Below are 27,972 nucleotides of genomic sequence, written 5' to 3' on the forward strand. Positions count from 1 at the left end.
CCCACTGAAGCCCATTCTCGTGAACAGTGCTTGCAAAAATTTCCATTCGAGGGAGTCAAATGCCTTAGTGGCGTCTAGCAAGGCAGCAGCCGCTTGGACCCTCGGGTCCAAGTAGTGGAGCAGACCAAACAGTGTGCGCAGATTTTGCGAGGTCGATCTACCTGTCACGAATCCCGATTGATCCGACAGCGCTATTTGGGGCAGCATCGGTTTCAAACGTTCCGCCAATAATTTAGCGTAGATCTTGGCATCTAGGTTTATCAGCGAGAGTGGCCTGTACGAATCAGGGCTCGTGGGATCTTTGTCCGGCTTTAAAAGCGTGATTATCATGGCTTCACGGAGCGACGGGGGAAGGATCCCAGTTTCGATCGCTTCCATGTACAACTTATGTAACCTGGGGACCAGGATATCAGCGAATTCTTTATAGAAGGCCGCTGTAAGACCATCCGGTCCCGGCGCTTTACCCGACGGCATGCCAGCTATTATCGACCGTATGTCGTCCTGCGTGATCGGCAGGTCCATGTATTCCTGTGCCCCGTTGTTAAACCACGCCAGTGCAATTGTGTCCAGGTATTCCGTTATCACTTCGTCCCCCGGTTGTAGTTTAGAGGCATACAAGTCCTCATAATAGGCCGCCATAGCATGTAAGATATCATTTGGCGCTCTGATAGACTCGCCAGTCCCATCCGTAAGTTCCAAAATATATTCCGCACCTCTTGGCTTTCGAAGCATCGCAGCCAGTGTCCTACCCGGGCGGTCTCCCTCCCCATATCTCCGAGCCTGAGCGTATTTACTTAAGAACTTCACCTCTCTGTCTGCCTCCTCCTGATACTTAGTGAGTGTCGCCCTGAATGTCGCCTGGGTCTGGGCAGTAGGCAATCTAGTGAGCTCAACTTCGAGAGCCGCCAATTCCTTTTCTAGCGCATCTAGCGTGTTCCTGATGGACCGCAACACTCCCGTTTTTAGTGCCATGCAGTGTCCCCTTGTCACCGCCTTGCACGCCTCCCATAGCGTACCAGGAGATTCCACAGTCCCTTCATTTAACTCAAAAAACTCCTCCAACTTAAGTCTCAACTCTTCCCTGAATACCTGGTCCAGGAGGGCCTGTGACGGAAATCGCCAGCTGAAGGGCTGAGCGTATTGTGCAGGTGTGGCCAATGTCACTACCACTGGAGCGTGGTCCGACAACGACCTCGGTAGATGTATCGCTGCCACCACCGAGGCATGCAAGTCCCTGGACATCAACTAGTAGTCCAGTCGCGACCAAGCGGCCCTGTGGGCCGTAATGCAAGTGCCCTCCCGCGCCTGGGGGTGTAAATGCCGCCAGGAATCCACCAGGGACGCCTCTAGGATAATGCCTCCCAGCGCCTCTGCTGCCCTCGGGTGGTGTTCCCGGGCAGCGCCCTGTCGATCTACCGCGTCAGACAGCACTACATTGAAATCACCCGCCCATAGTATTGCTGCATCACCAAATGTACGCATTTTGTCCCAAAGAGTTTCATAGAAGGCAGGGTTATCATCATTCGGGCCATAAACATTCACCAGCAATACCTGCATTCCACACAACACGCCCAAAATCAAAGCGTATCTGCCATTCGCATCCTTCATCACCCGCTGTGTCACCCAGTGTAGGCCTCGGCGGATCAAGACAGCCACCCCCCTGGCATAGTTCGAGTATGGGGCATGTATCACTTCCCCCCATCTAGAGTGTTTCAGTTGTGGGGCGTCCGTGGAACTTAGATGCGTTTCTTGGAGCATGCAGATATCTACATTTTTCCGTGATAAGTAGGCATGGACCAATCTCGCCTTCCTCCTATCATTCATCTCCCTCACGTTCCAAGACATGCATGCTATGGACGGTAATCTGGGCTTCCCACCTAAGGCAGTAGTCTCACCAGACCTCAAGCACTCTCTAGCGGCCATAGTGATACCAAAAGATGAAGGTGAAATCGGCTCGGCAGAGCACTCGACTCAATATCGCCACAGTTCCAGGGCTCGCAGTCTATCGCTACCTTATCGGTGACTATCAAATAGAATATCTCCAGTGACACATTAAACACAGAGCTTTTCTGAAGTAACAGTGCAAACCAAACATACCCAGGCCCCATCCCTCCCGCCCCACCCGCTCCAACCCCCCAATCAGGTCGTGCAGTCATCCCCCTCAGTACCAACCCAACTGAACCAAGTATCAACAACATTATATGGTCGAACCATAGTTTGGGATACATCCCTCAGGGTATGCAGGTGTCTGCCTACTAACCCTGTACTTTTGACAGGGCGATCGAGTGCAACTCTGACTCTGTACGCTACAGGGCCTATTGCGCCCCAGGGCCAGCGGGGCAACGAGCATCTATTGGTAAATATCTGGACAAGGCAATAGTAATTACAACAACTCCCCGCATAGGTGTGTAGCGCCCCATCTCCCTCAGTGGCATGATTACTTTGTCCCACATTAAAACAGGGGTCCCAGCAGTGCTTAATTACATAACACGTGAACTATTGGACATCACTTAGCTGGTCAGTGTCCCCACGTTTGTCGGTCTCAGTCTGCCCCCTCTGATCCTTGGCAAGTTGTTTGGCAAATTTCAGCGCTGCTTTGGCGTCCGTGAAGAAGGTGGGTTTGCCCGGCCCCTGCACCCTCAGCTTCGCCGGGTAGATCAAGGAGTACTTTGTGCCTGTCTGTTGGAACACCTTCTTTGCGGGCAGGAAGTCCCGCCTGGCTGATTGAACCTGGAGGGTACATAGCAATCCGGTTCCCTTTGTATTGCAAATCCGCCACGTTGCGTGCCAGCCGTAGTATTGTGTCCCTGTCCCTATAGTTTAGAATGCACGCAAGGATTGTCCGTGGTGGAGCTCCCGGCTTGGGCACTGGTCCTAGCGTGCGGTGTGCCCTTTCCACCAGGAACATCGGGGATAGTTCCGCTCCAAATAGATCTTTCAGCATCTGCTCAACGTAGCGCTCCATATTCGCAATGTCCGTCGATTCCTCCACGCCCGTGACGCGTACGTTGTTTCTTCTGGACCTAGCTTCCAAATCTTCATTCTTCATTTGGATCAGGGAGAGCACTTTGTCCATTCCTCGCAGCTTCTCGTCCAGGTCCGATTGGCATTCCTCCGTTTCCGTCACATGCGTTTCCAGCACCCCGACTACTCCTTCCTGCTTGTCCATTCTTTTAGTCATACTGTCCATCCTGGCAGCCAGAGCGTCCATCTTCCCATCGATGCCTTGCAGACTCGATTTGAGGTCTTGGAACATGGCCTTGATGTTGTCCGCTGGCAGCACTGGCCGGGAGTCACCCGAAAGCTCCTGATCCGGCGTTTCATTGCACGTCGGCTTCTTGGACGATTTCTCAAAGGCGATTTTGGGCTGCCGCGTGTCTGGCTTGCCCATGGCGTCGTCCAGTTCCGACGCGCCTCCAACCACTGTCCAGGAATGCCGTGTAAACAATTTTTAGTTAAGTGGCGGCGGTCGCGGCTTTCGAAAAGTACTTGACTTGTCTCCACGCCAGGCGTCTGCAACTTGGTCCCGTGAAGGGTCGGTCTCCCACGCCAATGAGCAGGTGCACCGCAAGGTCAACCCCTGGCACCGCGTTGTTCGACCTCAGTGCTTCCAGGGCAGCACGTCCACACAAGTCGGCATCCCCCACACGCAAAGAAAAGGAAAGTAGTGCAGCGAGCCACCTCCACCTGTTTCAACTGTGACTGGAGAAAATGGCGGTCGCCAACCAGCACCAGCAGGCCCAAGCAGCGTCTACTGATGCATGTCCCAGAGTACCAGGCTCTGCAGGGGCCGCACGCCGCACAGCGGGTCAGCCGCTTTCAATCCGCTCACCGGGTGGCACTCTGTCTCTCCGGCGGCGTCCGAGCGCCCCCACTGCTTCTTCCGCTGTGTCTGCGCGCCGTCAAGCCCGCGCAACGCAGTCCCACACCGATATGTTCACGGGCGTCTGTATCCTCGCCTATGGAGCGGGTGTGCGCGGTGATGCCGCTTGTACCAGGCACCGTTCACAGCAGTCAGGCTTGGTCAGCGAGTCTCCGAGCCAGGCGGCACACACAGGATGGGCCGAGCCGGGCACCCCCACACTTCCGGCCGGCTAGCACCTACGCAAGCTCCCGGCGTCACACGCCGCTTCAGGCCCCACAGCGCAGGCAGGTCGGAAAGGCGGCTCGACCGGGGCACAGGATCTTCGAACTTTCGCTCGTTAGGGCGGGGAAGCCTCGCAAGCACAAAGGGCACAACACCCGAGCCCCAGAGGCAGTTACGAACGGATTGTTGGCGGATTAATTAACTCGATCGGCGGAGCTCACCACTCAGGCAGCCATTCCGCTCGGCAGCCAAGCCACGCCCCCCTACTCAAAAGAGGTTGACGGCATCCGAGGTGAAGGTGAAGACTGACACACTGGGTGCAGCATGTCAGGATGGAAGTATCCAGCAAAGTGCAGAACTTCGTATGGTGCCTTTGCACTGGATGGAATTGGAGACTTTGTTGAAGGCTGCAGTAAGATAAGTCGGAAGAAGGCCGCTGTTTTTCCTCTGTCCATGATGATCCGGGTGTCGACCATGGCGGAATTGAGGATGGTCTGTGTATTGTTGGTAGTCCTAAATCTGTTTTGAGTGGTGTCGAAGTGGTTGTCATCAGTGAGGTGGGTGGCTAGTTGTTTAACATCTTATCCATGACTTTTGCCGGATAGTGTACATATTCCACTTGAGGTATGTTCCTAATTAGTGTATTTTTAGGTTTCGCCTCGCGGAAAGCTGCGCAGCAGACTTTCGCGCAAGGCGAAAACTTTTGTTTACTAGTATGGACAAAAGTCCCGCCGCTCTGTTCCATTGGCTAGCTCCATAAATGGAGGCTAGCCATTGGAAGAGAGAGGCGTCAGTCTTTCAGCGAGGCGATTGGTGGGCGATCCCGGCGATTTTTTTCTCATCCTGCCCCTTTGACAATGTCATTGTGGTGGTGGGCGGTTTCCTATTTTTTTTTGGGGGGGGGAGGTTCGTTTTGGTCATTGCAGGACGACCGCCGCCGGAAGAAGTCCAGGTGAGTGCTGCCTTCTGCTTTGCCTTTCTTGCCATTTGCCGTTCCCGCCCCCTCTCCCGCTCTCCGTGCCTTTCCTGCCCCCCTCCCGCTGTCCGTGCCTTTCCCATCCCCCCTCCCGCTGTCCGTGCCTTTCCCGCCCCCCTCCCGCTGTCCGTGCCTTTCCTGCCCCCCCTTATACTTACTCGAATTAATTGTAGGACTGAATGCATATTAAGTATATATGTTGTTCAGTGTGCACATTGATGATTTCTAAATCTATTTTTGATACAGTAGATCAGGAGTCACTTATCCTGTCTGAGGGTCCCGTTCAAATAATCCTTTATGTAATTGCACTTTGAATCATTGTTTGACTTTCTGTATTAGGCGTTTTATAATCGTATCCATTTCCTCCCTTGCTTTGCTTTTTCATTACTGACTCTGCAGTCCTCCTTTATTCATGGTTCTATGGCTCTTCGTCTCTTCCGCACAAAACGGCTGCAGTACGAGTCGCTAAGTTCCCTTTCTACTTCCATGGTCCAGTCGCATCTGAGCTGGCAGCGTGCAAATCAGTTCCTTATTTACTGCTGCAAAATAGAGTTGGTCTTTGAAATCGGTCTGAGCTCGTCCGACACCGCATTCTCTTTAAGGGTCTCTTTGATGAGAATTGTTTTCCCTTATCATGCGTGGTCCCTTGGGAACAGGTACCACATGCGATTTAATCCCTTTTATCTTAAGATTGGCCTATTTCGGCAGATTCTCTAACATTTCACTTACAAGTTAACCCCATGGAGTTGGGCTTTATACAATGGCTCTTTCATCGTTTGCCTTTGTTGATGCTGCATAGTGGAACTGACCTTTTGTTAAACAATTATGGATTACACTATTGGGAGTCGAAGTTCTACACACCATTTCTTTTTTATCTTTTGGCAGTTCATGGATTTGTATGTTGATACCATGTACAATACCCACAGGATTCACACGGTCACCTCAGGGTTTACCTTCTTACCCGGTTTTGTGTGTGTGTGTGTGTGGGTGCAAATGCAATAGGTGTCGCATTTGCGAGAGATTAGGCTATTGGCTTTGTAAATGACAATGCCATTTATTTATGTTGTCAAAGCCAACACATAAATAAAAATGTTGTCATTTACAATGCCCATAGCTCTAACTTTTCCAAAGGCGAAACCGTTGCATTGTAAATGCTTGTTTTGTAAAGAGTTAAAAACCCATCTAAGAGGTTGAGGCCCTGCTGAAAGACCCTTTGTGAGTTGAGCACTCTATAAAAGGTGATTAATACAAAATAAATTCTCTATCTGACGATTTCTGTCCTGTTCTTTAAAATGTTACTCTGCTTTTCGTTTATTGTCAATGACCGTTTTTTAACGCCAACAGGTGTCTTTATTAAATGTTAGTCACAGAAAATAATTGCTTACTAGTTTGAAATTGTACTGGATGCTTGTGCTTTCTGGATATACCCTATGAGAATTGGTTGACTGCTGTATTGAGCAGTCAATCTAATAAAATTAAATTCTTTCTTCTTCCTGTTGTGATACGGATTACAAACTAGCCATCCTTTAAATCTATGAAAGATTTGTTTTCCTACCAAATAAGTGTCATATTTTCTTGTTGAACAGTATAGTATTATAAGACATGCACTTGGTGAGTGGGGTCCAGGGAACATAAGTGCATACGTTCGGAACAGTTCAAAGCCCATGAGCAATTGGACAGGTTAGGCTGACTGGAGCCTCTGTGTATGCGTAATTTCCTCGTTCTCTGTAGAGCATTGGCTATACATGGGGTTCATCATCTAAACTGCATGGATCTAACACACTGTGTTTTGAGAACTCCGAAGTGGCCTACTCTTAACGAGCAAATCTGACAAATGTTTTCTGGTTTCTAGCAGGAATGTTACAGATTGGCCTTTAACTCATTTGCACTGTGGTGATTTGCATAAACACCAGCTAAATGAAAGTTTCTTAGAATATTGAGCAGCATCCACTCAGCAGGCTGAAGCAACATTTCTACACTTCCTCGAACATTGAAAATATCTCACCTGCTATTCTGTAAATTGGAAAAATGTATAATAGAAGTTCATGTTAAAATGGTAGATGCATGCCAACTACTCAGAACCAGCGCAGGTATGTTATGTGAAACCGTACAAAATATATGCCTTATTTTCAGCTTCCAGAAAAAAACAGAAGAAAAATGATGATAAAGCATGGGAATGTGAAGAGCGATCCAGAAGAGGCTCTGGTGACCATAGGAAAAGTGGAAATGAAGGCAGAAGGAGCAGATATCGAGAGCAGAGTTCAGAAGAGTCTGAAATGGAAGAATCACCGCCTCCTGCTCTCAGTGATGGTAAGACCTCTACAGTGAATGATGTCCCCGTCGTGGGGAACAAGCAAGTGTCCCAGTGGATTTGGGTATCTCACTAAAGCTAGACCTGGGGACTCTTTGTTTCTGGTGGGACTGGTAAGTAACTCCTGACGTTTGACAGTAACCTAAAGCACTGGATGGACTTTGTATAATTAAAAATAACGTTCGAAGCTTGTGTGACTGTAAATACACATTTTTTGCATTCTCCTGCCATCTACTGTTGGGTCAGGATGTGTGCAAGTTGTTTTACTTCAAAGAAATCTTTTGAGTCATGAGGTAAGGTGACTCTTCTCTTTGTAATTGTGTGCATGGACATCAACTCCATTGTTAGATTGTTTTCCTTCCTCCATTGGTTTCGGACATGTATTACGGCCCTCCGGTTCGAGACCGTTTTCAGGATCCTTTTGATACATAATCCACTTACCCATGTCTGTTTTGTGCAAAAGCATTTTCTTTCCTCGTGTATTGAAGTTTGGAAGACTCTCATGCGTTGGTTTAGCATGTTTTGATTGCAGCATTCGGGCCACCCTTAACTCTCATTCATCTCCATCAATGATACTCTACAGATGGAATGAACTCCATTTCGATTCTGCCCCCAGTGCCATTCCAGGTACCCGGGGACTTAACTTCACAAGGTCTGCAATCTGTGCTTATCCCCAGAGCACAGAGAAAATAAATTGTGAGGCCTGTCGGTTGTTTAGGTCAAAAGGACCCTGTTTTGCCTTTGAGCACAACAGAGAAATGCAGAGATGTGAAATCAAGCACACGTCTGATATCTTCAGACACGAAGATATCGAGCAAGAAGAGGAAGATCTTGAGGCCTCTGTGGCTGGCGAAAAATGTGAGTACTCAAACCCCTCACCTGCCCACATAAAAACTTTCGGCTTCCACAAAAAAAGGGCTTCTGGGCAGCCAGTGCCATCTGTCCATGGTCGGCACTGAGATTCAGCTTCAGCTGCCCGCCCTCTGACTTTTCACCGAAAGCACATGCAAAGCCTTCCAGTTCCATACCAAGCTAACTCACCAACTACAGCCGAATCACCACCTCCTGATACAGGAATTCATACTTATTGAGTCAGGCAAATGGATTGCTGCGCAATCCGGCTGTCATTGACGAATTGTAAACACACAGGGATTATTAGCCAGATATGACAGATCTCACTGGGATGAGATGGAAATACTCCTACACTTTCTCACAGAGGAATATAAAAAGTAAGGGCAAAAACTGTTTGAGGAGAGAAAGTTAATTTCCAACTCCTCCATTAGATGTGCACTGGACTCTGCACATACCACTACCTGAGGCTTCCATACAAATTTCCTCCTACGTAGACATGCCTGGTTGCATATCTCTGGATTTAAACCAGAAGTCCAGCAACTCTTACTCAAACGTCCCTTCTGATAAGGAGCATGTCTTGGGCCCACAAGTTGATGAGGCCTTGGAGAAGATGAAAAAAGATAGTGAGGTTGCCCAATCTTTCGGGGCACTACAAACATCCACTCCTCTGGGCTCCTTTCATCGCTCCTCTTATAGAGCAGGCTCCAAAGAGACATCTGCAGATGCCTCTGCATCTTCCCACAGGTCACAGACTGACACCTCTCCACCCAGAGGGTATTTCATAGGTAACAACTTGGTTTGGGCAAAGGTTGACCAGCTCGTAATGCCTCATCTGGTAACAAGCAGTGATTCACTTATCTTCCCCCAAATTGTTCTACAGCTGTCAGTTGTCAATTGTAGCAGTTTCTCTCCACCTGGCAGCCCATAACATCGGACTTGTGGGTGTTGGACTTTATCCAACATGGTTATTGCCTGGAGCTCATCAGCACTCCTCCCAATATTTCACCTCGAACCCACAGACTCTCTGGAACATCAACTGTTGCTCAAAAAGAAAGTGCAAGCTCTTGCTTAAAGGAGCTATACGTCCAGGTCCTCTACAAAATCAAGGATCAGGAGTTTACTCCCTGTACTTCCTTGTTTCGAAAAAAGGATGGCTCCCTACGGCCAGTTTTAGATCTACGGCCTCTGAATGACTACGTGCTATCAGAGCACTTCCATATGTTCACACTTCAACTGGTGCTTTAACTTGTGCAGCAAGGTTACTTCTTGTCAGCATTAGACTTATAGGACGTATACTTTCACATTCCCATTCACCCAGTACATCGCAAGTGCCTCAGTTTGTGATAGCAGGAAAACTTTGCCAATTCAAGGTCCCTCCGTTCGGAGTCATCACTGCACTTGGAGTGTTCACCAAATGCTTAGCAGTGTTAGCAGTATATTTTGTGCAGACGGTTCATTCATGTCTTCCCATTATGTAGATGGCTGACTTAACAAAGCTTGTACACACCTGCAGTCAACACACACAGATTAACCCTAAACCTCCAACATCAACTGGGGTTTACTATAAATGTTCAAAAGCCCCATTGTCAACCTTCACATCTGCAACCTTATCTAGGGACTATGCTCAACACTAAATTAGGTTTAGCCTATCCAAATGCAGTCTGAATAAAATATTTTCGAAATACTTCCATAATTTCTAGTCTATCAATACTTAACAGTCAAAACTTTCATCTGTCTTTTGAGAATGATAGCATCATACATCGCCATAGTGCCTCATGCAAGACTAAACATGCGTCCTCTACAAGAATGTTTGACATGACATTGGACTCAGTTACAGGTTTGACTGGAGGATCTAGTGTTGGTAGACAGCCGCACTCATCATTCACTGCATTTGTGGAACACACAAAACTTGTTAAACGGGTGGCAATTCATCAACCCTGTTCCACAGGTCGTGCAAACAGACTCCTCCCTCCCAGGGTGGGGTGCCTTGTGCTGTTAGATCTTGTACTCACCTATAAGATCAACAGTTCAGGGTCTCTGGGACACAAAACATCAGTATCTCCATATCAACTACCTAGTGCTTCAAGCTCGTCACCTAGTGCTGAAAGCATTTCTACCTCACCTCATTTGTGTCTGAAAGGACAATATGACTGCCATGCACTGTATTAAAAACAGGAGGGGACACTCGCCAGTTGTGACGCCTCTCTGACAATAAGCATTGGGCAATACATCACAAAATGAATCGGTTAAAATCTTCCAGGTACGTAAAACTATATTCTGACCTCGGCAGGATGTGGCAACAAGTCAACGAGTGGGAACTCAACCCCCAAGTGCTCCTCCCATACTTCCACAATTGGGGGTTTACACACATAGACCTCTTTGTGACCTCATAGAATGCAAAATGCTTAAACGTCACCCCCAGGTTCCTAAACCCCTTATCCAAAGGCAATGCACTATGGATGAGCTGGTCAGGGATATTTGCCACACTTTTCTGACTTCCCCATATCTTCCATTTCTGGTTCGGCGGCTCAGTCAAACGTCACACCCTCATTCTGGTGGCTCACACATGGGCTCGTCAACTGTGGTTCACCATACTACTCAAACTTTTAGTAATTAGACATTGAAGCCCAAAGGTGCTAAACCATACAATTTGATTCCTGATATCATAGAATTCGGGTACCTGAATTTGCCATCAGAATGTATGATCATTATTAAGGAAGCACGCAAGTATACCTCTAGAGCGTGTTATGCAGCTAAGTAGAATATATTTGTTTTTTTACTGTTCTAACCAAAAAATTTATCCACTCGATGCATCTGTACAAATAAATATTTGTTACCTTTTGAATTTACAGTGCTCTGGCCTTGCTTATAGTTCCATACGTTTACGTCTTGCGGAAGTGGCTGCCTATTTACAAAACAGGCAAAACTTATCCTTATTCAAAATGCCAGTTAAGACTTTTCAAGGAATGCCTTAAAAGAGTAATATGACCCAAAGTACAATCTGCACCTAAGTGGAATCTCAATATTGTTCTTATAAGACTTATGGATCCACCCTCTGAACCCTTACACAATTGCCCCTTCCAATTTTTATCTGGGCATGTTACTTTCCGAATTGCCATCACTTAACTAATGCGGGTCAGTGAGATCCAGGCACTATCTTTAGAAGAACTGTTATACCAACTACATAGGGGTAGGGTGGTTCCATGTACCAACCCAAAATTCCTTCCACAGGTATTGTCCCCATTCCACATTAACCAATCAGTTGAACTGCCTGTTTTCTTCATTCAACCAGATTATATCTTTTGATATAAAAACAATTGGCCTGGAGTTCAGTCCTTGAGTGTGTGAAACCTTTTGCTGACTGAGTGTGTGCGACAAATGCTTTACACTGTCCTCTGGTACTGCCTTACTGCTAGACCAAGCTACCACTTTTGAGAGTAAGGTCAGCCCTGACTTTAACCTCTGTTATACCTCTGGGGTTGGTGGCCTCTATACAAACTGCACCTTACTTTGGTCCAGTACATATTGAGCCACTTTCTCACACACATGCCTTCAAGAGGAGGGGGCATTTTCATGATCTACTTTCAGAAAATGTGCTTAAGAAAGACAGTGTGATCAGCTGTCTGAAACTGAACTGTGACAAAACTGAGGTCCTCATCCTCGGCTCCAACCCCTCTGCATGGGACGACTCCATGGTGGCGACCACGCCGGGAGCTACGCCGACACCCACCAACCGCGCATGCAATCTGGGCTTCATCCTGAGCTCAACACTCTCTATAAACTCAGCAAGTCAACGCTGTTTCCTCCTCCTGCTTCAACACCCTCCATATGCTCCGCAAAATCTACAGATGGATCCCCACTGAAACCAGAAGAACGTTCACCCAAGCCCTTGTCAGCTGCAGACTGGACTGCGACAACGCCCTCTACGCGGGAACCACAGCCAAACTTCAGAAATCACGCCAACGGATACAAAACTCCTCTGCATGCCTCATCTTCAGAATCCCTCACCACAGCCACATCACCCCCCACCTGAGAGACCTGCACTGACTCCCGGTCAACAAGAGGATCACCTTCAAACTCCTCACCCACGCTCACAAGGCTCTCCACAACGCTGGACCAGCCTACCTCAACAAACGACTCTCCTTCTACACCCCGAACCGCCAGCTTCGCTCCACTGACCTCGCCACCGTCCCACGCATCAGCCGAACGACCACCGGCGGCAGATCATTCTCCCACCTTGCTGCCAAGACATGGACATGGAAGACCCTTCCCATACACCTGTGGCAGACCCAGGACCTGCTGACCTTCAGGAGACTCCTCAAAACCTGCCTGATCGATCAGTAGCTGCGTCATCCCCTCTCCCTCTAGCGCCTTGATACCCTCACGGGTGAGTAGCGCGCTTTACAAATGTTTGATTGATTGATTGTCTTCCTCCCAGCCACCTTGCTCTTTTGATCAACTGGTCAGGGGGCTTTGTGTACACTTTTCCTCCTCTCCCTCTCATGCCGAAAGTCATAACCAAGTTCTCCCACTATAAAGAGAAAATGATTCTGATCGCACTGGACTGGCCACACCAGTGGTGGTACCTGGACCTGCTGCATCTGTCGGAGTGCTCACACAGGAGATGGCCGTGCTGGCCGGACCTACTATCAAAGATGAGAGTTCATCACCCCAACTTTCCTTCACTGAACTTGGCAGCATGGCTCCTGAGGTCCTCCAGTATGCACTCTTAGGTCTTACTTAGGACAGCATGAGTATTTTGTAGGAATCTAAAAGGTCTTCTACAAGACACTTTCATTCATTTAAATGGAAACGTTTCTATTTGTGGTGTGTACAGTCAGTCAAATGCACTTTATTTGGTTAATTAAAACCATAAAGGCATGCTACATAAACACATCAAATATTACAATTGACAAACACCATCAAGATACAAGGAAAGTGGTGTGTAAAGAATGGGTTCCATCCTACCAGAGGGCAAGTAGAAGTAATTATACCTTATCTCCTCCATTTAGCCAAGTCCGGTCTAAAGTTCACTTCCATAAGGGTGCACTTTGCAGCCATCACTTCATACAGACGGTCACTTTCTCAACACTCTTTCTTTCAGCTTCAGGTAGTCAAAGATTTCCTGCAAGGGCTAAAGGTTTACTCCAATCCGACCTCCTTCACCTCCCTGGGAGCTAAATCTGGTTGTTGCCAAGCTCATGGGTTACCCCTTTGAGCCTATCCACAAAGCATCCCTCCAACACCCTACATGGAATAGCGATCATTTCCGCCCGCAAAACTCTTAGGAAATCTGACCTATTGTTTGTAAATTATGGTTCCATCAGAACCGGTTTCCCAGCCTCTAAGTGTTCCATCTCCAGATGAATAGTGTCATGTATCAAGCTCTCTTATCAGCACCTAAGCCACTCTTTTTCTACTCTCAAGGCTCGTACCACTAGAGAGAAGGCAGCTACAGTGCTTTTCTGCACAATGTACCGATTGCCGAGATCGGCAAGGTAGCCACTTGGAAATCGATGCGTACATTCACGAAACACTATTATCTCGACGCTAATACTAGAGCAGACACTCGAGTGGGCCAGGCCTCCTTGAGAAATTTGTTTCAATGCTGAAATCCGCTGTGATGGTTCTCTTTGATTCTCATTTGTCTGCAGGTGGAGGATGAGCTTGCTATTCGATTCAGTGCTGATTACTATCAATGAATATCCCCTGGAAGAGAAGAACGTTACTTATCTGTAATCCTAGTTCTCTTCCGGGGTATCCTCATTAAAGTCATAAGCAACCCACCCGCCTCCCGAGACAAATGAGACATTTTTAAGTCATATCTTTGTGCCCTGGCCTTCAGGTCTCCGCAAAGATCAACTGACCTAACTGTCACTGCTGATGCATAATGGGAGGCTGGTGGTCATGGCTGCCTTAACAGCACGGTGCCAGTTTTTTTGTTCTAACAGTTCCTTTCATTTTCTATGCTATTGGGTTTTCAATGCAGCCTATGAGCTAACTATGCCTGTTGTTTTGCAGATTGAGTCTCTTTTACTCATTAAAGAGCGTTCAAGTGATTGTTGTTCTCCTGTTTTCTATTTTCTACAATGTAGGGTTGCAAAAGCAGAGTTTCAGTACATTGATTGGCCTTCGGTTTTTGATAATAAGGTTGCATTATTTGGTGAAAAAAAATTGTGTGTGTGTGTATATATATATATATATATATATATATATATATATATATATATATATATATATATTGCACTTTATTAGTCTTTTTCCCAAAATGAATGTTTAACCACATGAAGAATTTATTACCGAGTTGAAGGTTGATATTGTATTAATCTATACAGTTTACCATGTGGAAAAAAAACTCGCACTATGCACTTTAATTGCTGTCAGTTAAGGGAATGGCTTGGCCGACCTAACAATTAGTAAGCATAATTCACTTTGATTCCAGAGTAAAACGGGGTGAGACATACTGCCCTGACTGTGTCCAATTATAATTAGCTATGTCTGTAACAGCAAGTAGTCATGAGAATTGCACGTTACAAAATGGCGTTGTTTCTTCACTGCAACAGTGAGGTTATGTATCAGCATAGTCTTTTGCCTCTGTTTACCAATGATTGTTAATTGGCCCGCAAAATGATGTGTGTGGTTGTTTTAAATAGCACAGTGGTAGCCCTTCCGCTTGTTATCAGTGAGCAAGGACACAACGTCCGAAACGCGCCTCAAGGCTTGCACCACTTTTTCACCATGGAAAAATGAAAGCAATTAACTAAGAAGTCTGACTCTGGCAATATTTTGAAGTTTGCGTACCTGGGACCCTGCAGGGGTGGCCCCAGGGACACTCCTTCACCAGCTGAGAAGCGGGGCCGGCTGAAGGCAGAGATGTTTCCTCCCATCCACTGTGATGTTAATTTGTTTTCGAGTCAAGTGAAAATGCTCCACGGAATTTTAACAGGACTTCAGATCCCATAACGCCACTGAGACTTTACACACCCAGGTGGGCGGGGACTGTATACATAAGGGGCGCTTTCAAGTGAATGACCAACCTGCGCAAATAGATGATCATACTTCTTGTGGAATGTGAGGGTTCTGCCAGCTTGATGATCTTTGAAATCTCTCACGAATTTCCTTTGTTTTTTCGCGGTAATTTCCTCTTCCACCTTCTCCATTTTAATTAACAGCTTGTTCATAAATTCCTCCAGGGCTTCTTAAGACACTAGTTTTTCCAACTCCGCCAAGGTTTGCTCAATTTCTTCAAGTAGCTTACTTCGATCTTTCAATGCATACTTGACTAAAATCTGCATCATAGTCATAGAGCACGCTGCAGAGTTGTTAGACCAATCTTCTAACATCTCTGGGTCAGGATCTGCGTACGTGGGGATGGGGAACTGACGTCTGCATAGAAATCTCAGCTGATATTATTGGACATTGATTTACAAGTGTATATTATTTAACATGCATTTCCACGCTAGATCTTTGCATCTGTAATCAACCAATGACAATTTACATACTTTATTTAGTAATCATTTATATGAATATGTATTTGTTTAAACAAGTCGACATTGTCAGAAAACCCATAACTTTTGATAAAACGCAACAAAACTTTATTTAAAAACCACACAAAGATGGCGCCCGTGGATTGGAGCACTAGGGTGACTATAGTCCTCTTTCTATTGCACTGTATATATGCTGTATTGTGGATAGGACGTTTCTAACGTGATCAAGGCAATAAGCTGAAACGCGTTGTTTTGTGGCAGCATTAAACTAAAAACTTTTTGCACTCAACCAAGGTGTCCGTTTCTCTGTCCTGACTAGGAAAGAGGCACGTTTGGAATATATATATATATATATGATCAAGGGCATCCGCCCGAAACGCGTCAGTTTTCACTCTTTGTTAAGCGTTGCTTAATAAATAATCTTTGCCTGATATTGGAATCGTGGAGTTGTCTGTTCTTCCTGAGGACCCGGGACGGCAGTGTGGCTTCTTCTTGTTCCTGAGATATATATATATATATACACACACACACACAGTCCCCGCCCACCTGGGCGTGTAAAGTCTCAGTGGTGTTATGGGATCTGAAGTCCTGTTAAATATATACATATATATATATTTTTTTACAGGTAAGTAACTTATCCTTCCCTTACCTGGCTGACTTGTTCATCAAGGCCGTATCGCCACAGATGGTGTCTCGCCTCTTGTAAGAGACTATCCAGTTGTTCTTCAACCTGGGCTGTTAGACTAAATCACACCTAGTTCTCTCACTGCATCTTGTTCTAGGGTGACCACCCGTCTGTAAGTTTCATGGACTGTCCGTGAATTAGCCCGAACATCTGTTGTCCATGATTAAAGTCTTAACGAGCAGCATTTGTCTGTAATTTTAGCTTAATAGCTAAAGAACAAAAGTTAATTCCCAAAACTGAGATTCGCCTCCTGAAGTGGAAGGGAGGGAAGTCTCCTGTGCTGCATTCCGGAGAGAGGAGCAGACAGCTAGAAGGAAATAAGCCTCTTGTCAGGGTGTCTGCTTTCCTAAAGAAATGCAAATGTGTGCCGTTGGTTAGTGTGTCATTTGTAAAGGCTGCTTGGGAGGCGTTTATTGATGGAGTCACTTGAAGCTTTCTAATGACAAGATATTTTCTTTTTGAGAGGTACTCTAAGGGTGTTTCAAGCGATCTGTGAAGTGCATGCTTTTAATGGACAGTTCTAAACTTTTTGCACTAGCTATAATCTGCATATTACTGAAGTTTTTACTTCAACAGCGCTTTTTATCTTGAACCTAGATTTATATGTGCATTTAGTGGCAGACTATATTATACTGTGTAAAATAACATTTTTAAATAATGACTTAAACATACCCAGTGCTTCAGGGACCTCCTAGCACTAAAAATACGTGAGGTTTTGAGGTGTAAAAGATGTTGGCTGCTGCGTGATGGGTAGTTCATTCAAACATTCAGGTCTTATGTTCTTTCCTGAATTGCTAGATCGATTGTGCGGTCCTAAGGTGCAGGGAAAGGTTGTTCTGTGCCTTGGCTGCCAGGTACAGGAATGATCATCCTACTCTTTGGAGTATCTGCGAGGAAGAGTGAAGCCGATCAAAGGTGTCTGGTTGGTTGGTGGAAAGACAGGCAATTGTAGTATTCAGGTCCTTTGATGTGCAAAGCCTTGTAAGCGTGGGTCAGTATCTTGAATTGGTATGTCTTCTGTATTGGGAGCCAGTGTAGTTTCTTTAGGTGGGGTGTAATGTGGGTCCTTCTGGGGAGATCAAGGATGCGTCTTGCTGCCGAGTTTTAAATTGTCTGAAGTCTCTAAAGGAGGTGTGCAGTGATCCCTACATAGTGTTCCCATAGTCAAGCCTGCTGGTGCTGAGGGTCTGTGTGAAGGTCTTCCTGGTGTTGATTGTGAGCCACCTGAAGACCATGTTGAAGCAGGCGGGAGACACTGCATTGACCTGTTTCTTCATGCATAGCTTGTAGTCAAAAATGATGCTAATGTTGCGGGTGTGGTCTGTTGAGGCAGGGGTGGGCTGAGTTCTGTCGGCCATCATTTGTCATTCCTTGTTGAGGTGGTGTTCCCAAAGATAAGGACTTCAGTCTTGTCCGTGTTGAGTTTGAGACAGTTGTCCTTCATCCAATCAGCAACATTCATCATGTATTTGTGGAAGTTGGCTCTGTTGGTGAAGGGGGCTTCGGATAGTGAGAGGATGAGCTGGGTGTTGTCTGCGTAGATGTTGAGTGCATGCAGTCAGCCACATAATTCCTTGCACCAGCCACATTCTCCAGTCTGTAATTAAACTCTTGCAAACTGCACTGCCACTTGGCAATACGCTGGGTAGCTCTTCCACCTTGCTCAGTGGTGAATAGATCCACCTATTGTTTATGATTCATTCTAAGTACAAATTAATTTCAATACAAGTAGTTCCTGAAGTGCTGCACACCCCTCCGCAACGCCAAGGCCTCTTTTTCTATTGTGGAATATGGGTCTTCAGCTCCTTGCAACGTTCTTGACACAATGGTTTCTTCTGAGCCATCATGTCTCTTTTGCATGAGGACAGCACCCAGACCCACATTTCTCGCATTAATAGAGATGATGCACACAACATTGATGTTAAATGGTTTTAAGGGGTGGACTTTCACAATTCCTTTCTTGTTCAGTTCAAAACTGCTCTCACACTCCTTGTTCCACACGTATTTCGTGTTTTTCTTCAGAAGATTCCAAAAGCACACAGTCTTATCTGAGAAATTACCCACAAATTTGCCATAATACTCCAACCCAAGAAAGGAACAAATTTGGTCTTTATCTTTGGGTGCACTTTGATTGGCTCCAAAAGGCATGCCTCAGACTTGTCCGCTTTCACGCTAAATGTATAGGAGCTAACCACTCCGACCCCTCAATGCACTCAATTATGCCCCTGTCACACAACCGTCTTAATTCCAGACACAATTAATTTTGCAAACGTACTAGTCCTCTGTGCACTTTGTAAGCAACTGCCTGTGCACCCTCTTTAAGAATAATTTTGTGTTGAAATCCCTTTAGCTTTCCTAAGTTTTCACTAAACATGATTGGGGTACAAGATAATTCCCAGCTCACCCTACTCCTGCCAGCCCAACAGATTTGCACCATCCTTAACTATATAAACTGACCCTATAGCAGAATTACCCCTGAACTTCAGATGAGGCTCGAATTTACCTTAAGCATCCACCCTTCTTCCCCCATAAGTAAGTCTGAATGCTGGATTGCTGCAGCGGAATGTCCTCCAACTCCCTAAAATTGTTCTCATTTATGAGTGTGAAAGGGTAACCAGAATCAGTCAAAAAGTTATCCTTTCTATTGTTCACAGTGATCACACAAGCTGGAGACTTCCTTTTCCGTGATCCCAGGAAGGTCGATATTTCCATCACTCCAGTCGCCTGTACTGACAAATAAGACCGCATCAATAATACATTGTTTTCCTCATCAAAGTTTTACTCAATAGATTTAACAGTTTGCATAGGAGTTTTCTGAGTTGGTGTAGCCTTACACATCCGCGCATGGGTGGCCTTTTTTCTCCACACTTGAAGCATGTCTGATTTACAGCAAAACAGAATTTAGCGTTCCCCAGATGAGATTTGCTACAGCATCCGAAACACATTAGTTCAGTTTTGTCTAATTACGCTTTACTAGATACTGTTTCTGGATTACGCACTGAGCTAGTATTAGTACCCTTGACTGGTTTGGCACTGCTTCACACTCAGTTGCTTAACGTTTCCGAACTTTGCAGTCTCATTTATTTCCTTCATACAAAATTGGGAATGTTCCATACTCCTGGCAAGAGTAAGAGCTGTATTAAGATCTGTATCTTCAGTGGATAGTAATTTCTCTTCATTCTTCCTGTTGCACATTCTTTCAATTAACTGATCATGGATGATTTCATCTTTAAACTTCCTGTAATTGCATGTAGAGGCTAGGATTCTAAGGGCAGCAACAAAATCATCAATAGCTTTCCCTTGAATATGGGCACGTTGCAGAAATTTATGGCGTTCCAATACTACATTTTTCATGGGATTTAACCTTTTGTCCAGTATTTTGATGATATACGCATACTCATCAATTAACATGGACTCACCAGTCACTGCCACTAACGCTGGTAATGATGACTTCTAGAGGTAGACTCTTTAGAATATTCCTGCCTTTAGAACCTAAATTGTATTGTTTGAGGCATATGAGCTGTAGATCGCATACTCTTGCATATATCGTCATCTGGTGTTGGGCTCGGATGTTTGCACTTTGTTATTGTAGAAGTCTTTGTAGTCACGAGATAGTTGACTCCTTTGGTTAGTAGTGCGCATGGGTATTGATTCCATCTCCAGATTTTTTTTTCCGACATCGGGTTTGGATGTGATTTGCTGCGCTCAGGGTCCCTGTCATTACGATTCCCCTTTGATGCGCAAAGCTTTCACCGCTCGACGGTATTGTTTCGGTCGCGATCTCTCGATGCGTATGTACTTTCCAAAGAGATTTTTGAGTCCGGTCATCGACGTGGGCCGTTAGACCGATCTGCGCCATCAACCACCATATGGAAGGGACTCCATTTAAAAAATGCAAGTGTGGGGCTTAATTCCCACACACAGATCTCCACGAGATCTGCAACCATTGTCTCTCTTCAGAACACGAGAGTCGACACTGCCAGACCTGTGATTCTTTCAGGTCCAAGAAGACCACTGTGATTCTTTGAGGTCCAAGAAGACTACTTGATCGCCGGTCTCGACGTCACGAAATGTCCAGATCAACAGTTTCTGTGCCGGAAGACATCTTCGAGGCAGGCCCTGACGATCCGGAACCGGAGACAGGAGAGGAACACGCCAGCGTCTCCGAAGCCGATGAATCAGACTCAGAAGACCAGTCGATTACTCCAGGTCAACGCACTGGGAGTACAGACATAGATGCCCGACCCCAAAAAAACACAAGGTTCCAGTAACCCCCTCACCTTCGGGTCTGGGTCGACTCTGTGATACTGCTTCAGAAGCACTGCTTCAGAAGCCCTGCCTCCGTGCCCTGCTCCGAAGCCAACTAAGCCTTAAGGCAGCTCGGGATCGAGCCAGCCACATCACTGTGTTAAAAAACCCTCTTCAGCACCGAAACATAAGCCCAAGGTACTGTGGACTCCAGACTCTTCGGCACCGAAACCCAAAATACCAGAAACCTTGGCACTGAAGCAAATTCCATCGATAACTTCGGATCCAAAAAAACAGCCGAAATCTTTGGAGTCGAAAACACCACCTAAGCAGAAGGACACAAAATCTCCTCCTAAAGCTAAGGAAGATAGGCCAAAACACCACTCAGAGCCTAAGTCCTCAGCGCCGAAAAAAGACAGTGCATCCAAGAAACTTTTCCATCCAGATCCACCGGATCCTAAGCAAAAGACACTCCATATTGACCCCATTACTGGGCACGTCACCTCTATACCACCTAAAAAGAGGAAATGAGACACCTCAAACACCTTGAGATACCCTAAAAGAAAAAAGACTCTTCCCCCCCCCCCCAACCTCACCTATGAGGCTTTTTTCACCAACTCCACAGCTTCCAGCTATTATACTTTCTCCAGCACACTCTCAAATACCTCCTCTATCACCTACAACACAAGATGGGGATTTTTTGGCATGGGGATGAAGACCTAGACCCACCACTTCATGATACAGATGACACCCACAGTATTCCACCTCATGACTCTTGGGAAGATAATAATGTCCCAGATGTACCTGAGCCAGATTTATACCCCTCCAGACGACAAAATAGGGTTGCACAACTAATAAATAGAGCTGCACAATACCATGGGGTTCAACTCCATTCAGACCCCATAGAAGAGGATTTTTTATTACACCTTCTCACAGCCTCCAAAAACAACAAACACTCTCCCTATGCTCAAAGGGATGATTAAACATGCCCCTGAGGTTTTTAAATAACCTGTCAGAGCTAGGGTGCTCAATCCTAGAATTGAGAAAAAATACAAACCAGCTACAAGTTATCCAGTTTACATTAAAAGTAAACTTCCTCTGGACTCATTGGTAGCTGCTAATGCCCGTAAACTGGCAAATTCCCAAACCACAGGTGATTCTCCTCTGCCAGACAAAGAGTCTAAACTACTAGATGCATCAGGTAAGAGTTGCGTCTCAGGCGGCACACTTCACATGCCTGACTAGTAAGGTATGACAGGGCTCACTACGATCATGCAGCATCAGGAATGGCACCCAGGATCTGGAATGCGCTCCCTCCTGAAACAAGGCTAATCACCTCCACTGCACTCTTCAAGAAAGAGGTGAAAACAATCCTTCTGGCCAAGATCTCCTGATCGCTACAGATGTTGGGTCAGAGACTCTGCATTGCTTTGTACCGTTGCTCTGCCTATCCCCTGGCACTATACTCGACTTGTTGGGGGCACTATTACGCTACTCTCTTACTACCGACCAAGATATGATACACGTTGGTTTACTGATCCACCTGTACACCATTGTAGTGGGATCAATGACTTGTGCTGCTCTATACTACTCCCTTACCTGATCATATATGGATTGGTTTTATGTTTGTTTTTATCATCCATGTTATTACCATGTTATTACCATGTTATTACCATGTTATTACCATGTTACTTACCTGATCATATATGGATTGGTTTTATGTTTGTTTTATCATCCATGTTATTACCATGTCACTGACTATTATACTGTTCCCATGATCTCTGTTTACTCCTATTGCCCCTTCCCTGTCTCTGTGAAGCGCTCTGATATCTGTAAGGATCCTGTTCGCGCTATATAAAACTTTGAATAAATAAATAAATAAATAAATCTCCCAGACCAATATAAGACCAAAGCAAACGATCTAATACAAGAGGGGAAATTAATTACAAATACCTCAATTAAATGTGCCCTGGATGCAGCAGATACGATATCTTGCACAATTAAAGTATTACTGCGCAGACATGCGTCGCTACGCATATCTGATTCAAACAAGAGGTGCAGCCTCCCACCCTTGGATCAGGAACACTTGTTCGGACCTACTGTGGACACATCTTTAGAAAAGATGAAAAAGGACACAAACCGCCAAATCCATGGGGGCTCTACATGCAACATCTAGTAGAGGTTCCTTTTGTCGCTCCTCTTATAGGGGCGCCTCCAAAACAACTGCCCCAGAAAACACCTCTTCAACATACAAAAACCCCACTAAAACTACCCCTAGCAGAGGATATTTTAGAGGGACTTAGAGACAATAGCAACAGGGGGCAGAGGACGTGGTTCTAATACCCGCAACTCCCCCACCACAAAACAGTGACTTCCCTCCACTCCCCCCAGACCACTCCACTCCACTCCGGTTGGGGGAAGACTATCACAGTTCCTACCTGTCTGGAATTACATCACCATAGACAGGTGGGTAAGACAAATTATCCAGTATGGTTAGTGTCTGGAACTTACTTCTACCCCCACCACTCCACAGACCTCCGAAACAATGTCCATAGAATATCTAACGCTTCTCAAGCAGGAGGTTCTCTCTCTTTTGCAAAAACATGCAATAGAACCGGTTCCCCTACACCAGCAAGGTACAGGGATATACTCCCTTTATTTCCTCATTCCTAAAAAGGGCTCTCTCAGGCCTATTAGACCTCAGACTGTAAAACCTGTACATACAATCCGACCACTCGACATGGTCACTCTACAACAGGTCCTCCCACTGCTCCAACAAGGCGATTTCCTTGCCACTCTAGACCTCAAGGACGCCTACTTCCACATTCCTATTCACCCTGCTCACAAGAGATACCTACGGTTTGTAGTGGACGGACAACATTACCAGTTCAAAGTCCTTCCGTTTGGGGTCACAACAGCACCCAGAGTCTTCACAAAATGTCTCGCAGTGGTAGCAGCCCACTTAAGAAGACGACACATTCATGCGTTTCCTTACCTAGACGACTGGCTCATAAAAGCCAAGTTGTGCAGCAATTGTGTACAACATACGCACAACACAATCCAGCTGCTGTACAACTTAGGATTCACAATAAACCTCACCAAGTCACATCTCCAACTGTCCCACACCCAAAAGTATCTAGGTGCAAAATAGATACTTCCAAATCCCTTGCATCTCACAATCCAGCCAGGATAGCCAGTATGCAAGCCCTCATAGCAAAATTTCAACCACAAGACACTACCAGCTCGAGTGTTTATGCAGTTAATAGGGATGATGGCCTCTTGCATCTTAATTGTCCCTTACGCAAGACTCCAAATGCGTCCGTTACAAGAATGTGTAGTACAACAGTGGAACCAAGCTCAAGGTCATCTTACAAATCTAGTGTTGGTGGACAGCCACACATCGCTCTCTGCAATGGTGGAGCACACAAGATCTTTCCAAAGGGCGGCCGTTCTTAGGCCTGGTTCCATAAATAGTACTAACAGCAGACGCATCGCTCACCGGCTGGGGAGCTCATCTCTTAAACCACACCATTCAAGGTATGTGGACCCCTCAACAAAAACTCCTCCACATCAACTACCTGGAGTTACTAGCCATATTTCTCGCCCTAAAGTTATTTCAGAAACATCTCCTAGGCAAAACTGTCCTTTTCCGAATGGACAACATGACAGCAATGTACTATATACAAATACAGGTGTGGGGTACACACTCTCTGCAGTTTTCACACTTTGCACAGGGCATTTGGAGATGGGCCATTCCTCAAAAGATATTCCTCTTAACAGAGCATCTACCTGGGATGCACAATCAGATTGCGGATCTACTCAGTCGTCAACAGCAGATTCACGAATGGGAACTTCATCAACAAGTTCTTCTTCCGTTTTTTCAAATGTGGGGCTACCCAAACATAGATCTGTTTGCCACACATTTAAACACAAAACGCCCAAACTTCGCCTCCAGGTATCCACACCCGTTGTCCAAAGGCAATGCAAACTGGTCCGGCAGATTTGCGTACGCTTATCTGCCTCTCCTGCTCATTCCGTTACTGGTGCGCAAACTCAGTCGTCTCTCACAATGATCCTGGTTGTACCAACATAGGCCCGATGACCATGGTTCACCACACTGCTGGGACTCAGTAGTTTCACACCAAAAGCTGCACCTTTCCCCAAAGTTTCTCACACAGAATCATGGAGAGAGACGAGACATCTAGAACCAGCTCAACTGAACCTAGCAATCTGGTTCCTGAAGTCTTAATCTCCCACCAGACTGTGTGAACTTTATTAAAGCAGCTAGACGTCCAACCACTAGGTCATGCTATGCAGCTAAATGGAAAAGATTTGTTATTTACTGCAATAACAACACAATCCACTTGATGCTTCAACTCAAAACATTATCTGTTATCTCCTGCATCTGCAAAGATGTAATCTGGCAAACACATCCATACGATTACATCTTGCTACTTACATAACAGACAACACTTGTCATTGTTTAGGGTACCTCCCATCAAAGCATTTATGGAAGGTCTTAAAAGGATAATTCCTTCAAGAATTCCACCCTCTCCAGTATGGAATCTAAACGTTGTCCTTACTAGGCTCATAGGTCCCCCATTTGAGCCTTTACATAAATGTGAGTTGCAGTTCCTCACATGGAAAGTGGCTTTCCTTGTGGCAATCACATATCTCAGAAGAGTAAGTGAACGCCAGGCATTAACCATACAAGAAATTTTTTTGCAAATACATCACAACAAAGGGGTTCTTAGGACAAACCCTAAATTCTCACCTAAAGTAGTTTCGGCTTTCAACCTTAACCAGCCTGTTGAGCTCCCAGTATTTTTTCCTCAACCAGACTCAGTAGCTGAACGAGCTCTTCATACGCTTGACGTCAAAAGAGCTATTCTTTACTACATTGAAAGGACAAAAAGTTTCAGAAAGACTAAACAACTATTCGTAGCTTTCTCACCACCACACAAGGGAAATCCTATGTCAAAATCTAGAATTGCCAGGTGGATCGTTAAATGCATTCAAATATGCTACTAAAAAGCAAAGCGTACGTTATCCATTCCCCCTAGAGCGCATTCCACACGCAAGATAGGGGCATCCATGGCATTCTTAGGAAACATCCCCATGGTTGACATTTGCAAAGCCGCAACATGGGTTCCACCGCACACTTACACAAAACACTACTGTGAGAAAGTGCCATCTTTCTTGCATTGGTATGCCCCCACTTTTTGCTGAACTGCTGATGTGCTTTGACTGAGTGTGCACTGGGCTCCTGCCAACCAGGTGCCCAGGGCCTGTGTTCCTTCCCTAAAACTATGTTGAAACAAAACCCAATTGGCATCTCTGGCCACCTGTCAGCCCCTAGTAAATGGTACCCAGGGCATGGTGACCAGAGAAGACCCCTAAGGGCTGCAGCACTTATTGTGCCACCCTTATGGGCCCTGTACCCTGACACCACACACTACCTTTGCAGGCTGAGTTTCTAAGTACAGAACTAAACGGAGTCAAGATGGCACACATCCCTGTGTGCCATGCCCACAACCCCACTGCCCTGGCATACATCAGTTACCCCTCTAGCTGGGTGCTCTATGCCAGTGGTGTTGGCACAGGTGCATGAGCCCTGTGCCCCTACAGTACTCGGGCCATTCCTGGGCACTGTAAGTGCAGAGCTGCCATTAAGAGTATATGGTACTGGGAGGTCGTCATTACGAACTCCACAGCACCATGATGGCTTCACTGAAGACTGAGAAGTTTGGTATCAAACTTCTCGGCACATTAAACCCGCACTGATGCCAGTGTGAGATTAATGTAAAATGCACCAAAGGGCATTTTAGAGATGCCCCCTGAAACCTAACCCACAATCCACGTCTGGACTGAGAGGCTGCCTAGGCAGCCACACAGCAGACATGTTTCTGGACCCCTGGGTGGAGAGCCCCCCGCTCTCCTGGGCCTGCAACAATGCACATCCTGGGCAAGGTGCTAGGTCTCCTCCCCCAGGATGGGCAGGGGGAAGCTTCAAAGGCCTGCTGCCTCTGTGAACGTCTCCAGCAACTGGCCCCCACCAGTTCTGACCCCCACTCTGGCGGGAAACCCTCTGTCAGGAAGGGGGGTGTGCCAGCCTGTGCAATCCCACCCCTCAGGTGGAAGAGGCGAGGTGAAGCATGACCCCGGGCTTTTGCCATCCTGAAGATGGGGAGCCCTGCCCAATCATAGCCAGGTTCCTTCCCCCCTCCCACAGGAGAGGAGCAGACTAGGGGGTGTACCCACCCCAGGACAGGGACCAATTGGTCCCTGCCCTCACCCTACCTGTAACGCCCCTAAATTCAGTATTTAGGGGCTCCCTGAACCTTCCTTCCACAGATCCAGATTAGAAAAGATCAAAAAGAAGACCCGCCGTGCAGCTGCTAACAGGACAACACCAAATTACTTGGCCCCAGCCCTACCGGCCTGTCGATCCTGGAACCTGCTCCTGCTTAATTCCGGCAACTCCTGCGGACAGCAACCTTGGGACACCCGGAGGACCTGCCTGCCTTGACCCTCTTACAGACTGGACTTCCATAAGCAGAGGCTCTGCTTCAACAACCATACCCCAGGTGCCAGCCAGGAAGCACAAGACAACCCACTCTGCACCCGCCGAGCCCGGGCAGTGCCTGAGTGATCCAAGACCACGAGGATGTCCCCCCGGCGACTGAGACCCGAAGTCCAGTGCCCAAAGACCCTCCTCGACGAACCAGACGACGCCTGCAGCCGCACAACCAGGGACCTCTCCAACCGTGACCAGCTGTGGGTAAGATTTTACCGACGCCCAAAGACACCCCTGCAGCTCCCTGTGCCTTCCTTTGGGGTACCTACCTCTTCTCCAAGATCCCAACTTACCTCTCGAAGTGGTGGTCGCACCTGAAGAATCACCGTCCCAGAGTCTGCAGCCTTTGTTCCCTTTTTACCTTTCCCATTGAATAACATTAAGCCCCCAACGGCTCAAAAGCACCCTGCACCCAGCCGTCCGAGTGCCTCTGGCCGTGCACCCTGTGTCCTATCCTACTTCCCCATTTGCCCTGAGCAAGTGACCAGGAGCCCAGCTCCCCCAGCCGCTTGGCCCGCTAGCCAGCAGCCACCAACCGAAGGCCCCCTGCCTCTCATTGGATAACATTAGGCCTAACTACCTCTGCACCCGGCTGCCTCTGTGCCGCTCAGGGTGTACCAACTGTACCTACCTGACCCTGGGGGACCCCTGAGTCTATGTCCAGAACCTTAACTTCACCAGTCGAGTACTCACCTGGAAACCGATAACTCACTTTCCTCCCATAGGATAACATTGACTGGTTTGACTTG

General features: G+C 46.6%; 1 protein-coding gene across 14 annotated transcripts in view; it reads left to right on the forward strand.

Moving 5' to 3' along the window:
* The window catches only part of NIPBL (NIPBL cohesin loading factor), a 1,942,504-nt gene that overhangs the window by 685,235 nt on the left and 1,229,297 nt on the right, over positions 1–27,972 (forward strand). For all 14 annotated transcript variants that reach the window (XM_078674965.1, XM_078674957.1, XM_078674966.1 and 11 more), the window contains one exon: positions 7,197–7,373. In XM_078674965.1, coding sequence (XP_078531091.1) covers positions 7,197–7,373 — 177 coding nt within the window. The remainder of the gene's footprint in view (positions 1–7,196; positions 7,374–27,972) is intronic.

This window comes from Lissotriton helveticus, chromosome 2_1 (genome assembly GCF_964261635.1).
Source record: "Lissotriton helveticus chromosome 2_1, aLisHel1.1, whole genome shotgun sequence".
Taxonomy (NCBI): Eukaryota; Metazoa; Chordata; class Amphibia; order Caudata; family Salamandridae; genus Lissotriton; species Lissotriton helveticus.